The 15,589-nt window shown below is 32.0% G+C and overlaps 2 protein-coding genes and 1 long non-coding RNA gene across 6 annotated transcripts; 2 read left to right on the top strand and 1 right to left on the bottom strand.

Moving 5' to 3' along the window:
* Positions 1-820: 820 nt before the first annotated feature.
* On the bottom strand, positions 821-5,477 carry LOC139808546 (beta-catenin-like protein 1). Of its 4 annotated transcripts, none has more exons than XM_071770654.1 (11): positions 5,362-5,477; positions 5,062-5,232; positions 3,924-3,980; positions 3,503-3,747; positions 3,081-3,421; positions 2,766-2,992; positions 2,493-2,687; positions 2,294-2,432; positions 2,036-2,202; positions 1,764-1,947; positions 821-1,677 (listed from the first exon to the last, which is right to left on the bottom strand). In XM_071770654.1, the coding sequence occupies exons 2-11, from the start codon at positions 5,146-5,148 to the stop codon at positions 1,589-1,591; spliced, it is 1,731 nt and encodes a 576-aa protein (XP_071626755.1). In that variant the 5' UTR covers positions 5,149-5,232; positions 5,362-5,477; the 3' UTR covers positions 821-1,588. The 4 variants fall into 4 exon arrangements, with proteins under 4 accessions (XP_071626755.1, XP_071626747.1, XP_071626770.1 ...); XM_071770646.1 differs by having other exon boundaries at positions 5,062-5,258; positions 5,362-5,427; XM_071770669.1 differs by lacking the exon at positions 3,924-3,980 and having other exon boundaries at positions 5,062-5,258; positions 5,362-5,426.
* Positions 5,478-7,743: 2,266 nt separating this feature from the next.
* On the top strand, positions 7,744-8,327 carry LOC139808625 (uncharacterized). The gene is made up of 3 exons (XR_011730912.1): positions 7,744-7,827; positions 7,958-8,040; positions 8,225-8,327. It is a non-coding gene; the product is annotated as an uncharacterized lncRNA (long non-coding RNA).
* Positions 8,328-11,351: 3,024 nt separating this feature from the next.
* On the top strand, positions 11,352-15,300 carry LOC139808611 (outer mitochondrial transmembrane helix translocase). Its single transcript, XM_071770784.1, has 7 exons — positions 11,352-11,555; positions 11,830-12,030; positions 12,150-12,392; positions 12,464-12,665; positions 12,899-13,095; positions 13,172-13,344; positions 13,475-15,300. The coding sequence occupies exons 2-7, from the start codon at positions 11,875-11,877 to the stop codon at positions 13,638-13,640; spliced, it is 1,137 nt and encodes a 378-aa protein (XP_071626885.1). The 5' UTR covers positions 11,352-11,555; positions 11,830-11,874; the 3' UTR covers positions 13,641-15,300.
* The last annotated feature ends 289 nt before the right edge of the window (positions 15,301-15,589 follow it).

Genomic DNA, 15,589 nt, shown 5'->3' with positions numbered 1-15,589 from the left:
TTAGAATGCGTGTCCCCTCCATCTATCTTCCAGGTGAGCCGCGGGCGCCACGGTTCAAATCTCAAATCTGATTTGATACACTGATTAGTTGCCGAAAGAAACTGAATAATCAGATCTTACTGATGCTAGAGCTACATGAAGAACTTTTATAACTCACGACTATTTTCACTGACAATAAGATTAATTTCAAAATACTAAAATATTTTATTAGAGTTTTACGTAATCAAGTCTTACTGTAATAATTAACACGCGTATCGGCTTTCTCATTTATGCAATAACTGTTAATTTCATCGCTAAAATACGCTAACAGACTGACAGATCCAATATTATATTTTAAAAATATTATTATTGCTTAGAAATAGATTTCTTCTATCCGATTACAGAGCTTTCATTGTTCTCTCTTTGCCTTACCTTTACTATCAAATTATTTTCTTGCCAAAGTGATGATATAAAATTTCATTTCGAATTAAGCACAGAAACTATATTAAAAAAGATACAAAATTCACCAAAAATATATTTGCTTAATTTCTATTTTTGAAACAAATTTATAATTTTGAAATGAGTTATTAAATTTAACTCGATTTCGACTTTGAGTAACCAATTTATAATTTTTGTGAAACATTTTCTTCCATCTACCGATGATCGGACAATATATTTCTATTAAATCGAATATCTCTATAAACATAATTTGCCAATACCATATGTCTCTGAATTAAAAACAAAGATAAATAAACTGATAGAAAAAGAAATAAGTAAAATATAATTTATATATATACTATACTTATCTACGTATGTAGGTATATTAAGAAATAAATAAGAATTTGATTGTTTTAATTTAATCGCATTTTATTGAACTCCAATTAATTATCACCAATTAATGAACAACATCGAAAACGTATAGTTGCGATAAACATTAAACAACAAAAATCGAGTTTATATAAATTTATGAAAGATAACTTGCTCGTTGAAAAGGTAGATGCTAAAAATTCTGACACTGTAATATGCACAAGATGATCTACAGAACAATTGGAAATTTTTAATACAATATAGAACTGATAAAATTAAATAAAACATTTTCAGATAACATAGGTTTGTAATGATTCTTATTTTCCATTTCCTTTTGTTCTAGATCAACCTGTAGACTTGAAAAACTTATAACTAAATTAATAAGTATACGTATAATAAATATAATTAAATAGTTTTCGATTTATATAATTATAATTAATAAGTTTTATTCGTATATACATCTAAACTCAAATCACGAATTATTTTTAATTTGTATTAATACTTATTTGCATATAAAATTCTTACATATATAAAAATTCAAAGTTATAATTATAGAAAAGAAAAAACCATGTTTATTAATTAAATAAAAAAATATCCTTATCCTGTATTATGTATATTATTTTATGAATCACTACCAGCCAACGTAAATTTATCTGTCATAAGTGGTGACGAAAACAACTGATGAGTACTGATTTCAAAAATTTCACTTTTCTCAATCAATTCCAGTATCTTATTTAAATCTTCTTGCAATAGATTTTCAAATTCTGCAACATCCCTAATGTCTTCTATGTGAAAAGTCATATCAAAATTTTTCAATTAATTGTAAGATACGTTGTTGCTCTGCTTCTTTCCATTCTGTATCACCGGCATCTCCTAAATTACCGGCGTATTCTGGTTTTGAAACAAAAAACATGTGAATGAATACATTGTTAATACGATTAAATATGTAAATAGATTTTATACTGTACATAATTTACCTCTCATGATGTGGCGAATTGTTTTAAGGGATCTCTGCGCCGAGATTCTTGTCACTCGTTCCTTGACTGCAGGCGGACAACCTTCGGAAGTGCAAGCTTCTAGAAGTACATAATCTACTAACTGTAATATAAATAACCCGCCGTCTAATCTTCTCGAGTACGATTCTTTTTCGTCTTCATCGTCCTTATGATAAAAATAAAAAGAGAGTGTAAATTTTTATACGTCTTCATTTTTAGATGTCTCTGTTAAATGTTCTTCATTGTGCACGTACCTTCCCATTCTTTTTCACTTCTTCTACCTTTTCAAGATAATTGAAATGTAATTCCATTAATCTATCCACTTTCTCATAATCATTCTCCGTAAAATAACTAAGTAATGTTTGACGCTGTTGTCCTTTACAGTTCTTTAATAAGCTTGCTATGATTGAAATCACGTGTTCTGCAAAATTAATTATTTATTATTTCGCTATAAACAGTTAAATAAGTTGAAATTTTGCTTACTAATATTAATAGATATATCGAGGCCATACTTTCTGCAGTAAGCATTCTTTTTCTATTGAGTGTTGGGGTTTTCATAAACAGAGGAAATATAGTTTGCAATCCAAGAATATCTACAAATTTGCTGCAGTTATCTTTTCCGTCCGGGCCATTCATAGCGTGATCTAAAACCTATAATTTAATTATAGTAATTTATATAAATCCAACAAAGTCTATTGCGAATAAACCCACTTTGAGAGATCCATCCCATGACATCTTTTTTTCTCGTAACATTAAGTTCATAAGTTGGAGGCCTCCGCCACGCAGAAATCTATCTCGATTTACAGTAGCCATTAAGCTTGAGCACAAAACGTTAAACAAATTTTCCATTATGTCTTCATTCGTCTCATGTTCCTGTGCAGTCTGCGGATCGTGACTCTGTAAATACTGTAAATAATCGGTTTTAAGATAATTCAGCTTGGTAATGTTATATGCAAGGGCTTAGAGAAACATACAAATACATACAGCTAATTGTTGTAGCAAAACATCAATTCCATCCAAGTCACCTAAAAGAAGTCTATTTTCTGGCGTATCCTGCAAAAGTATAGATAGGAGTAAACTGGCTAAACATTTGTTCGTCTCGTCGCGTTTTGTTTTAATTTTAACTCGACGTAACAACCATTGCATCAATCCCTGCTTTCCCGCATCCGCACATAGATCTGGTCTAAATTCCAGTAGTTTCTCAAAAATGTCTGGAAATCAAAACCGTCGTTGAGTTAATCTAGTAGAAACATTATTTTGCAGAAAGATAAACGATATGCACGTTTATTAAGTAATTACCAATTGTGTTATAAACAGTGCTGTCCTCTTTATTCACGCCCGTTTCATCAAGCCTCTCGAGATTTTGTACTAGGAGAGCGCAAACTTGTTGCTCCAACAAAGCATCGATAAGTGTATCCGCGTCTTGAAATTCGTGTAATATACCTTCTTTAGTCAATGCCCGCAGAAGATCTACCACACCAACTGCTATATCAGTATTTTCATGAGACAACAATTCTAGTAAAGAAGGTACGGCGCCTAACTCTACCATTAACATATAATACAAATTGGTTAGATTGGTTGCTGCTACAATTTGAAGCTCTTGCAGAGTTTTGTGCAGTTTTACTTCGGATTCCATAAACCTGCAAAAGGCCAAAAATAAATCGAAAACAATTATACATTGAGATTTCCATCCGACATTTAGCTTCTACGTATTCACCTACTTCTCCGGTTGATCTGGGAATTTGAGTCTCATTATTTGATTCCTCAGATCTCTTATCTCGAATAGAAGGATCAGACGTTCGAGCGTCGCTTCATCCAACTCTTCGACTTCAGGCGCCCAAAATTTCTCATTCAATATATCTTGCTTTTCCTTCTCCGTTAGTTCGTCGAGCTTCTTAGGCTGTCTCACACTCTTCCATTCATCGTCATCCTCTCCCACTGCCGGTCGTTTCGGTGTGTTTGGGGGCTGTACATATTACCATCGTTTAATTATCATATCGCCGTTATTTGTAACGAACGGAAAAGCAAATCGTGAAATTTTCAGTTTCACGATGAAAATTTCCGTTAAATCAAAAGTCATGACATATAGGTGAGAAGTTAAATTAAACAAAATATGGTAATTATACAGTTTAGGGGCCTCACCTCAAATCTCGATGCAATTATGCTCAATCGACCCGTTTTTGTACGAAACGAAAGAACCTGGCAGAAAAGTGTCGGTAATTATTTAGAATACGCGCTGCACCTCGAATGTCAATAAAATTATGCTCATTCGACGCGTTTTGACACGAAACGAAAGAATCTGGCAGAAAAATGCGGCGGTCTGCCCTCCGAAGCGAGATATTTAGCGTTTAATAAAATAGATTGACTATAAGAGCTGGATGCAGTAAGTAGGAAACATATATATTTTTTTATATATATAAACAAAAGATGAGATAATATTGAAAATATTGTTTATATTATAATTAAATATATACGCGCCCTATTTTCTGCGCTTCTTATTGCTAATTTTGTTAACCTTATTTGATTTTATTCAGAGCATCAATATATATATATATTTTTTTTTTGTTAAGATACGTTAAATTTCAAATAAATATCGTAACATGTAGTACCATGTTTACATGTACAGATAAGAACCACTTGTTCTGATTTCACCAAAAGTACATAAATATTTTTGAGATACCTTATATTTTATAATATCTTTTTTAATTAAAATAACATATTTTATGTAAAATAATCATAAATAGAATAAATTCAATGAATAGCCAAGTTGTAGGAAAGAACTTAAACATGGATGTTGTCGTTAATCATGATCAATTTCGATAAATACTTGAAAATTTTGTCAAAATTTTGTGTCAAATTTCAAGAATAATTAGAAAACTACTTTCTTATCTAACAATAAGTCTTAGACAATCTATAAAAGTTAAATTAAAAAAAAAAAATTATTTATAATTTTATACCATCACATTCATATTTTGATATACAAGTATATAATTGAAAAAATGTGTTTCATATTACGTATAAACAGAGTTCTATATTAAATTCTGATAATTAATAGACTTTTTACAATAATTTTTAATTACATTCAAATTACACGTGCTAGTAGAAGAAACAGATTTGATACATTATATGTGTATAAGTTTTGCTCCGTCACACAAAATACTGAATAGTTACTTTGGGAAATGTCACGAATATACTGATGTGTTTACACAAAATTTCGTATGCTTTCTAGCATTTTAATTATGGAGCAACGAAATTGAGAAAAGAACTGTTAAGAACTTACTTGCTTCTCTTCCATTTTACATATTTCTTGCTTTTCCGCTGAATCTTGATTAGTTGGACTCGAGATCTTACGTTTCTCTGATGACATGCTTCGGTAATATTCTCACACCAGATGAAGAAGCTATCAGACTAATGCGTGTAGAGATGTGGCAACTGGTACCTCTTTGATTTCCTTTTACCAAAAATCAAGTTTTCAAGCTACGGTGAATATAACGTCAAGATGTGCAACAAACAATGCGAATTAACAAATAATCTCGACCACAGATCACTTCTGAGATGCCAAATTTGAGCCCTGACTCACCTGTAATAAGATATGTGGGGAAGTAACGAAAACCGGCCTCTGTAGCATACGGTAACACTTGGAGGGAAGGGATCACGTGCCGCACACATGTGCGTGCCGTGTATGTACGTATATGAGCGCTGAGAGCGCGCCACGTACACGGCTCGCACTTGTGTGCAGCACGTGAGCCATCCTCTCCACGTTCCCTTCACGTGCTACCGAGGCCGGTTTCTGACATTACTGTAGAGAGGACATGTATACTAATAAATAAGAAAGAGCCGCGTACATGTATCAGTCGATAGAAATATAAACAAATAACGAAATATAAGTTTATGGATGATTTTGTTTTCTACATATATTAAGGAATAACTATGAATTTGTTTCTGTTTCAATTTAATCGTATTTTATTGAATCCAAATTAATGACAATATCGAAAACATATAATTGCGATAAGCATTGAAGGCATAAAAATCAAGTTTAAATTTCATTAATATAAATAATAACTCGCTCGTTGAAAAGGTTGATGCTAAAGATTTTGACTTTTGACACTGTAATACGCACAGAATAATCTACAGAACAATTGGAAATTTTTAATACGATATAGAACTGATAAAATTAAATAAAACATTTATAGATAACATAGGTTTGTAAAGATTCTTATAATTTTCCATTTCCTTTTGTTCTAGATCAACCTGTAGACTTGAGATATTTACAACTAAACTACATTAAGTGTATAATTAGTAATAGTCTTATACCTACATCTAAACTCAAATCACAAATTATTCTCAATTTGTATTAATACTTATTTGTATATAAATTCTTACATATATACAAATTCGAAGGTATATTATATTTGTGGAAAAGAAGAAAGCACGTTCACTAATTAAATAAGAAAAATATCTTTATCATGTTCTGTAAATGTTATTATATAAATCAAATATTAGCCAATGCAAAAAATATCTTATCTGCCAGGTGGTGGCGAAAAGAATTGATGAGTGCTGATTTCAAGTGGTTTACTTTTCTCAATCAATACCATTATCTTATTTAAATCTTTTTGCGGTAGGCTTTGAAATTCTTTAGTGTCCGTAATTTCTTCTATGTGCAATTTAATAAAACTTATCAAAATGTGTTTCCAAAAATTTGACATTCAACGATAACGCAAGCTGTATAAGTTTCAATAATATATAGCGTAACAAATAATGTTCACACGTTAACACACGTTAACACACGTTAAGTTTACAGTTGGTACACTCCGCGTCAATGATTCCTTTCCTGAGATAAGGGGGGAACATACCCTTACCTCAGGAAAGGAATCATTGACGCGGAGTGTACATCATACTTATCAGCTGTTAATAATTTTTTAAAACATGTCATAATCACATTGGCCGGTATTCATAGTCAGATCTTATATTTAAGATCGTTTTAAGTTTATCTTCAGATGCTGAACAACTCGTTTCATTGGCTACAGAATATCTAAAAATAAACTTAAGACGATCTTATATGTATAAGATCTGATTATGAATACCGGCCAATGTGATTGTGACGTTTTAAAAAATTATTAACAGCTGATAAGTATGATGTACACTGCGCGTCAATGATTCCTTTCCTGAGGTAAGGGTATGTTCCCACGAACCAGTCATTGTCTTATTGAACCAGTTATAATATATAATGAAATCTGTTTAAAAGATTCCACCTCATTAAACGTTACTAATTCATTTGTCACATATTTTTCTATTCTCTCATGTGTAAGACAAATATTCTTAAAGTAACTACTATTCGTGGCGCACAACAATTTTCTTGATATAACATATTGTTCCTCTCCTATTATAAATTTGATTAATTCTTCATCTTTAAACCGAACTCATTCAAGGTCAAGTCTTCAATATGTTTGCCTTAAGGAGCTTTTTCACGTTGACGCTCGATCGGCTCGACGCTCATTTTCAGTGAGAAAAATCTTCAGAAATAATATTTTTTATTTATATATATATGTATATCCGTAAACTATTACTACTTGAAGATATTACTTAAAAATAATTAATATTTTACGTATTTCAAAGTTTATTTTTGAGTGTACATGGGACGATCAACGATTCAGCGTTGGATGTTGAATAATTTCAACTTTATTTCTTGACGCTAACGTCTAAGCGAAATCACATGACTAGAAATAATAATTTTTATTTATTTATATTACATAAATATATTACATGTATATATATTACATGTATATATAAATTAAATTTATATGTACATATATAAATAAAAAATATTTTTGAAGATTTTTGCTCGTTAAAAATGAGCGTCGAGCGTCAATGTGAAATGGCATCTTAAGGCAAATATTCTTAAACTACTGTTGCGGGCGCACAATTTTTTTGATACATTTTTTTCTAAAATAAAACTGATTTATTTTTAAGCCAAAACTCATCAAAAGCCAAGTCTTCAAAATATGTCACGTCTTTTGAATATTCTGTTGAAGATGGTAGTGAATTCGTACGTATAGTTCTATTTATCAGATTACAAAAAAATTCGAACTTGCAACGTATTACAAGCGCATCTTTTTTATCTAACAACGGAAGCTCCCCTCCAAAGATTTGAATTAACAATGTGTTATTCGATATAGGACCTGAAATGGATTTCGATAATAGAACTCTTCCACACGATAGTATTATAGTAGTGGTACACAAAGCGTTAAATGTATTATTAGTAAGTATATAAAAGGATATTATATTCGTTGACTGACATCGGCTTGAAACTTTCATTTGAATTACGTATTGACCAGTTTCTGGAAATGGTGGAGACGTTATCGTGTTCATAGTATTACAAAGCCATAAAAATTGATTAATTTTCCATGTATGGTTAAGTATACTCGACTTAATCTGTGTTTCAGAAAAACTCGTGATAGATGGTGAAGATGGCAAAGATACTGTCTGCTGCTTTTTCGGGATATTCTCTGTAGAGATATTCTCAATTTCTCTTTCGTCAGAAGTCTGTAAATAATTAATTTACTTATGAATAAGTATCAACATCGAAATGTCATAAAAGTTTCTGTGCTTTTAAATAAAATATATTAAATTTCAATCAAATATCCTAACATGTAATAACATATGTTTAAACGTATAGATGAGAGCCACTTGAAATCGGACTTTTAACTAAAAATACATAAGAGATTTTTTAGACACTCTACACTTAATATATCTTTTTTTAAACAAAAATAACACTTTATATTAAACAATCAGAAAAAGTTGAATAAATAGCTAAATTGTAGGAGAAAATATAAATACGGCTATTTTCGTTAATCACAATTGATTTCATAAATAAAAGTTTTGTCACAAGTTTGCGTCAAATTTCATCACAAATTATTTGTAAACTGCTTTCTTGTCTAAGTCTAAATACTTAAATCTATAATTCCCGTTAAATTTAAGAAAAAACTCTTATTTATAATCCTATGCATTTTGATGTATATTGTATAAATCCAATTTTTTAAATATTTTTTTATATTATATATCCTAAATAGAATTCTATCTTTTCTGATAAAAGTAATGCATTCGTCTGAACCAGACTTTTTGCATTAAACTTTTTAATTGCATTCAAATTACACATGCTAGTGGAAGTAAATTTTCTTTGTTATGTAGAGTGCATGGAATTGTCACTTTAGAAAATATCACAAATGTATTAATTTGTTTACACAAAATCTTATGCGCTTTCTAATGTTCTAATAACTCGTACCCAATAAAAAATTTTTATAAAAAAAAAAATATATATATATATATATATATATATAATCATATTATATAAAATACGTCTATATATGTTTTCTTTCTTTTGAATAATCTCTGTTCATATATAAAATATGATTATATATGGGCAAAAAGAAATCTAATTCTTTTTCATATTATTTGTCTTGTACATACGAACAGAGATTGTACAAAAGAAAGAAAACATGTATAGACATATTTTATACATTAAATTATTTATATTTAAATGTTTATATATGAAAAATTTTTTGCTGGGTAGTCAACGAAGTTGAGAAAACAACTGTTAAGAACTTACTTGCTCCTCTTCCACCTCTTTTTCCTCTTCCACCTCTTCCTCCTCTTCCGCCTCTTCCTCCTCTTCCACCTCTTCCTCCTCTTCCACCTCTCCCTCCTCTTCCACCTCTTCCTCCTCTTCCAGCTCTTCCATTATACACATTCGCTTTTCCGTTGAATCTTGATCAGTCGAACTTGAAATCTTACGTTTCTCTGCGGACGACATGCTTCGGTAATATTCGAACACTGTCCAGATGACAAAATTATTAGACTAATGCGTGTACAGATGTGGCAACTGACTTCTTTGATTTCCTTTTATCAAATTAAGTTTCCAAGCTAATATGAATATAATATCCAGATATCGATGTTACAAAATTACTGCGCATACAAAACGATGTTTCACCGCAGTTCGCCGATGTTTGTGCTTTTGTCACATAGCATTTAAAGACCTTATTCCTTTGTTCATCTGAAAATTAACAGCCTTAATTTCTTATTTTATTCTCCAAGCATTTGGTGTCTAATTGTCACACACTGTCTTTTAAAGTACAAACCTTTTGCAGCCTCGCAACTTCTCACACTAATACTGATTGAAATAACTGTTCGTTTTCACTGACTTTTCAGTCCGCCTGGCTATATGACACTTACTGTTTGATAATATTTGTTTTAATTTCTCAGTCTAGTTAGAATGTCTTCAACGACCTAGCGGGGTTGTTAATTCCTTTGTTTGATAATAAGACTCTCTTAGATTTAGATTGTAACTTTCACTGTTTGCATTTTACTTTAGCTTTAATTTTCATACTGTTTGTTGCCTCCGTTAAATTTATGTATAAAATATCATTTTATTTTCAGTATACAGAAAGAAAGGGAGTACATGAATAGACGTGAATATTTAATTAAGCTGAATTAGAGATTTCTCACAGTAAAATTTACTTCAGACACACAGTTTGAAATAAATTTTGCTGTAAGAAACCTTTAATTCAGCTTAATTCGCATTAATTCCTGTATTTAAGCAATCTGTTTATTTGATTTGATTTGCTTTTCGAGCTCTTAATCGTGGCATTCACACCTATATAATTCTAAAAAACAATAACAAAATAATCGCGAATTGAAATATTCAATTATCAAATTTGAATCTGCCGCCAGTCCGCAGATAAGACGACACGGAAAAGTTGGCGGGGAATTTTATTGTCGAGGATTTCCTTCAAGTACGTTACGTTACGTACGATTGCATACATCGGGTATTCACTGTTTAAACCACGCGATTTGACACGTGTTCGACAATGATATAAATTTTCGGGCTCGCACGTTACAATAAAAACTGTTGCAATATATTGGTTGCGATAAAAACGTTTTTGTTATTTACCTATTTACCAAGTGAGATCGACTCGCTTCGACTTCTTCATCATCAATCGGCGAACCGCAATTCTCGAGGAAGAAGTTGACTTCGAAAGTGATTTCGAAAGGTTTATTGCTATTATTACCTGTATATTCTGTGTAAAAATTGCTTTTATTTTCTTTTTTCCCCTCGGTTAGGACACGCTTGTCGCATACTGAATTAATGCAATTGACATCTCGCTTGCGTCATTCATCGTTTCTCGTATTAAAAAGAATGCCTTCGACTTCGATTAACTTAATCGGCGATTAAGCCGAGCAGTATCTGGTTCTGCTAATTAACCTAAATAAAATATAATCTTTTATTGTTTAATAAATGGAAAAAAATTCGAGACGACGAACGATATGAATGGAAATTTTGCGGTAAGTAATTCTGCCGGTTGAATTAATTAAATTAATCATAGTGTTTAACCTTTAACCGAAGTCGCTCCGTCGGCGTTCATCCTCTTGTTCACAGATGATATGACAAAACTCTTGTTCGTTTTGTTTGCGCTTTCCTGCAGGTGTTCCACTTTCCGTCACAGCTACTCGAGCGTTTTGTTCGAAGCGCAGAGAGTGTAACTAGCGCCGTTGAACAAATCCGACTTCAACCAGTTCAACCCCTTCAAGGCGCAATGCGCAATGCACCGCGCATGTTTCCTGCTTTCTCGCGTTCCGCTCTAACCTACAAACACCTAGGACACCTACAAATCGCTGTCCGCTTTCTTCGCTCGACGAAATCGGAGCCCTGGAGAGGTTAGGTCGCCAGGAGTACGTAGTGGAGTGACCCTCGGCGTGTCGCAGACCAGCACCGATTCGGTAATGATTGCGGGTAAACCGCCGTTGTTGCGTAAACCATAGATTTTTGCAGTTTTTTTCGCGGTCCGACAAAACGAGAATATTACGAACAGCGACTAACAAAACTTCATCCTCTCTTCATTCAGACTTTCAGCTTTAAGTTCATTTTTTTCCCAAATTCATTGTGCTTTTGCACGTGCAACTTTTCGATTTTTACTTAACAATTCTACAACTGCTGCATTTCCTGAATTTATTCGTTTCTTCTTCTTAAGTGTAACCGTGTTGAATGTTTCAGCACAACGTGGCAGCAAGTTCGGCAAACAGAGTATCCTAGTGAACGATGAACATGGCAGCGAGCGCTGGTCTCACGCGACATGAGGTGCTGATGCTGGTAGCGAGATTGACATGTGTTGCGGCGATCGGTTTCTTCAGCATGAGATGGCTTATCAGTCAGCTTGATCCTACCAGGAGTACCAAGCAAAGAGCCAAGAAGAAGGTTCGAAGTCATCCTACATATCTTCTCAAGGAAATTTCAGAGTCACAAATTGTCTTCAATTTGCAAACAACGCTTCAACTGTAACTGGCGGTTTATATCTTACATGTAAATTGTTTCAGGCTCGGGAGCAGTTACGTAAATTGGCAGAGAGCGACAGATACGCGCGATCCTTTGACATGGATCAATTGACAGACTACGAAATGATAATAGCCAATCATCTGGTAGATCCAAATGATATCAAAGTATCGTGGAGCAGCATTGCCGGTCTAGACAGCGTTATTCAAGAACTCAAGGAGACAGTCATCCTGCCTATACAGAGGAAGGAGTTATTTGAAGATTCGCAGCTGACTCAAGCGCCCAAGGTAGGTACCAGATCAGGTTCCTTGAAGAGAAATCCAATATTTTAAATATGCCTTGTGCTGGTTACTTTCAGGGAGTATTGCTATACGGTCCGCCAGGTTGTGGCAAGACTATGATTGCCAAGGCTACCGCACGGGAGGCGAAAACACGTTTTATAAATCTAGACGTGAGCATCTTGACTGATAAGTGGTACGGGGAAAGTCAGAAGCTGGCCGCTGCTGTCTTCTCATTGGCAGTGAAACTGCAGCCTTGCATTATTTTCGTTGATGAGATAGGTACGTCACCAAGAAACAATCTTTTGTATTTAGATTTATTTTAGAATATTTTTGTTATCCTAGAGATCTTCATTTTTTGATTCTTTTTTAAAATTCTGAGGTAATAAAAATATTGTAAAATAAATCTGGATACAACTGCTATATGTTTCTAATATAATTTATCAGTATCAGTATCAGATCTATTTGTAACAAATACAATTTCTTGTTTTAATATATTTTTAACTTTAACACAGATTCGTTTTTGAGATCGCGCAATTCACAGGATCACGAGGCCACGGCAATGATGAAGGCCCAGTTCATGTCGTTGTGGGATGGTTTGATAACCGATCCTGACTGTACCGTGATTATAATGGGAGCCACCAATAGGCCACAGGATTTAGATAAAGCGATTCTGCGCCGTATGCCAGCGACTTTCCATGTTGGATTGCCGGTATATTTATGCGATTTTAAATTTTATATGATTATTAATCCATAATTATAGAAAGTAATGCCAATATATGTTTCAGAATGAGCAACAGCGGTTGAAAGTTTTGCAATTGATATTGAAAAACGAGCCAACCGCAGACAACGTCGAAATGGGGACGTTGGCGAAACATACAGAAGGGTTTTCTGGATCTGATTTACAAGAACTTTGTCGAAACGCATCTATATATCGTATTAGAGATTACTTATATTCACAGTATGTATTTAAACACTTCGTAAAAAGTAAATTGAATATAGTATTATATACAGCTCAGAACTGTGCAAGTTCCAAAAATTGAAATCGCGCGCTGTATCAGCTTCTATATATAATGTCATTTAATTCACAGCGACGGGCTCAAGTACGAGAACAATACAGACGATGAATATGACGAAGAATTTCATGATACCGTGCGGCCCATCACGATGGAGGACTTACTCAAATCATTCAGGAAAATGAGAACGTCAAAACTACACACAGGAACGCTCAGTACAAGGCAGCTGGATCTAGATTAAGGAAAGAAATTTATCCTCTGTTAATCGCTGTCTGTGACTGTTTTTTTTTTTTTACACTTCTTCAGGTGTTACGTAAATTTTACGACGACGATGACAGCGATATTCTGCTTCATCATGAAACTATAATCTTCGATGCTGTTGGAAGTGGTTTCCTTGTCGTAAACGATTAAAAAATTTTTATGAATGCATTATGCTGTTGAAATAGCCCAAATAGAATCATCGAGCGAAGTGTTTACAATTCCATAGTAAAAGACATCATAGGAAAAAATTTTATGATAAAGTGAAATGGAATTTTTCTGGATATATTATATTAAACATCAATGATGAGAGACAATGAATGACAAGGGCGTCATTCAATTCTATTATGTCAAAATTTTTATTTTATCTTATTTAGTTTTTTTTGCAGAAAATATAATTTATTGTAATTCTATTAGGTAAATTATATTTTTGTTTCTTCAAAATTGAAAAATTAAATAAGTTTAAAATATAATTTCTTTTTATAATATACATATACACTTAAAATTTATTATAATTAAATCTGGTAGACACGTCCAAAATTATGTAAAATGTATAACAGAGTATTAAATTGTGCAAAAAGTGAAAAAAATGTTTGATTGTCAATAGTTAACAGCAATGATATCGATTTGAGAATTTTTGGAAACTCCGATGTACCTTAATGCTATACGAGACTTTTATGTATGATACACTTTTACATCTGTTGTTATTATTATATTTATTATACCTTTTAACGGCACATATTGCATTTTTGTATATTCTATTATTATGTAACAAATTAATTCAATTTTGAGTCAATTTTTCCACTCAATCATTTCTTTATATAACTGGAACTGTAAAAAGATGGTATAATTTTGCGGATTGTATTAAATTATTGCTTATATATAATATTTTTATCGTTTGTAATATTTAGTTACCTGAGTACATAGATTAATATCATTACTAATAAGTTTTGTATTTCACAGAAAAATATTAAGAGGAAAATTAGGAACTTTATATACATTATATGTATATATAAATATATAATATATTAATATATATTATATATAATATATTAATATATTTATATATATTATATAGTTTATACAGACACACAAGAATTATATTTACTGACAAAAACACCAAAAATTTTTATGTATTACAGTTTTATGGCAGATGTAATTACGCTTCGCAGTGTAATATATTTTTACTTTGCCTTCCAACTTCGAAATGACATTAAACATGATGTCTCTAAGCGATTACGAAATCTAAATTCCATTTTACAATTCTGGCAATGGTTATGTGTACTATGTAATTCCACACTTGTAAATATATGTAAAGAAAGATATACATATATATATAATAGAGCAACAATAATTATCACCTCTATATTATGTAATATAGACGTTGATAAAATATGAGATTTAATTCATAGTATATTACCACTCCGAAATAAAAACTGTTTTTTTTTTAGGAAGATTATAAAAAGATTCATATATCAAGAAATATTGAAAGGGAATAAACAATTATATATAAATTCGAGAGACCTTCACACTTTTGCAAAAAAAATCTTCGGGGACCGTCTAAAATTAAATCAGATTGCGCACAATTAAAAAAATGTAACACATGTATGTTATATCAAGAAATAAATTTGATTTAGAGAAAACCCTTCAACACCTATTTCCTGATAAACTTTTCGAGAACTAATTTGTAAGTCAAATTTGCGCAATTTTGAAAAAAATACTATATACAAATATTTTATTACATCATTCATCGCAGATTATCTGTATTAAAAAATATAAAAAAAGAAATACGTATATCAAACGTAAAATAAAAAGAGAGCCACGGGGGTAGAGGGAAATCGCAGACGTGCATTCAAGGAACAAAGCACCTTCGTCTGCATCACGTTTTCAAAAAGAAAGCTAATCTTTTCTTTTTCCTCGGTTTTCTCGGAA

This window comes from Temnothorax longispinosus, chromosome 1 (assembly GCF_030848805.1).
Source record: "Temnothorax longispinosus isolate EJ_2023e chromosome 1, Tlon_JGU_v1, whole genome shotgun sequence".
In the NCBI taxonomy this organism is placed as follows: Eukaryota; Metazoa; Arthropoda; class Insecta; order Hymenoptera; family Formicidae; genus Temnothorax; species Temnothorax longispinosus.
The sequence above is the reverse complement of the archived record's forward strand: the minus strand, read 5'-3'. Positions and strand labels throughout refer to the sequence as shown.

Coding starts and splice junctions, on each gene's coding strand:
- LOC139808611 (XM_071770784.1), top strand. CDS start 11,875: ATGAACATGGCAGCGAGCGCTGGTCTCACGCGACATGAGGTGCTGATG. Junction 12,031..12,149: donor AGCAAAGAGCCAAGAAGAAG/GTTCGAAGTCAT, acceptor AAATTGTTTCAG/GCTCGGGAGCAGTTACGTAA. Junction 13,345..13,474: donor AGAGATTACTTATATTCACA/GTATGTATTTAA, acceptor TTTAATTCACAG/CGACGGGCTCAAGTACGAGA.
- LOC139808546 (XM_071770654.1), bottom strand. CDS start 5,148: ATGTCATCAGAGAAACGTAAGATCTCGAGTCCAACTAATCAAGATTCA. Junction 3,981..5,061: donor GTAAAATGGAAGAGAAGCAA/GTAAGTTCTTAA, acceptor CTTTTCTGCCAG/GTTCTTTCGTTTCGTACAAA. Junction 1,948..2,035: donor AAGTGAAAAAGAATGGGAAG/GTACGTGCACAA, acceptor TTTTATCATAAG/GACGATGAAGACGAAAAAGA.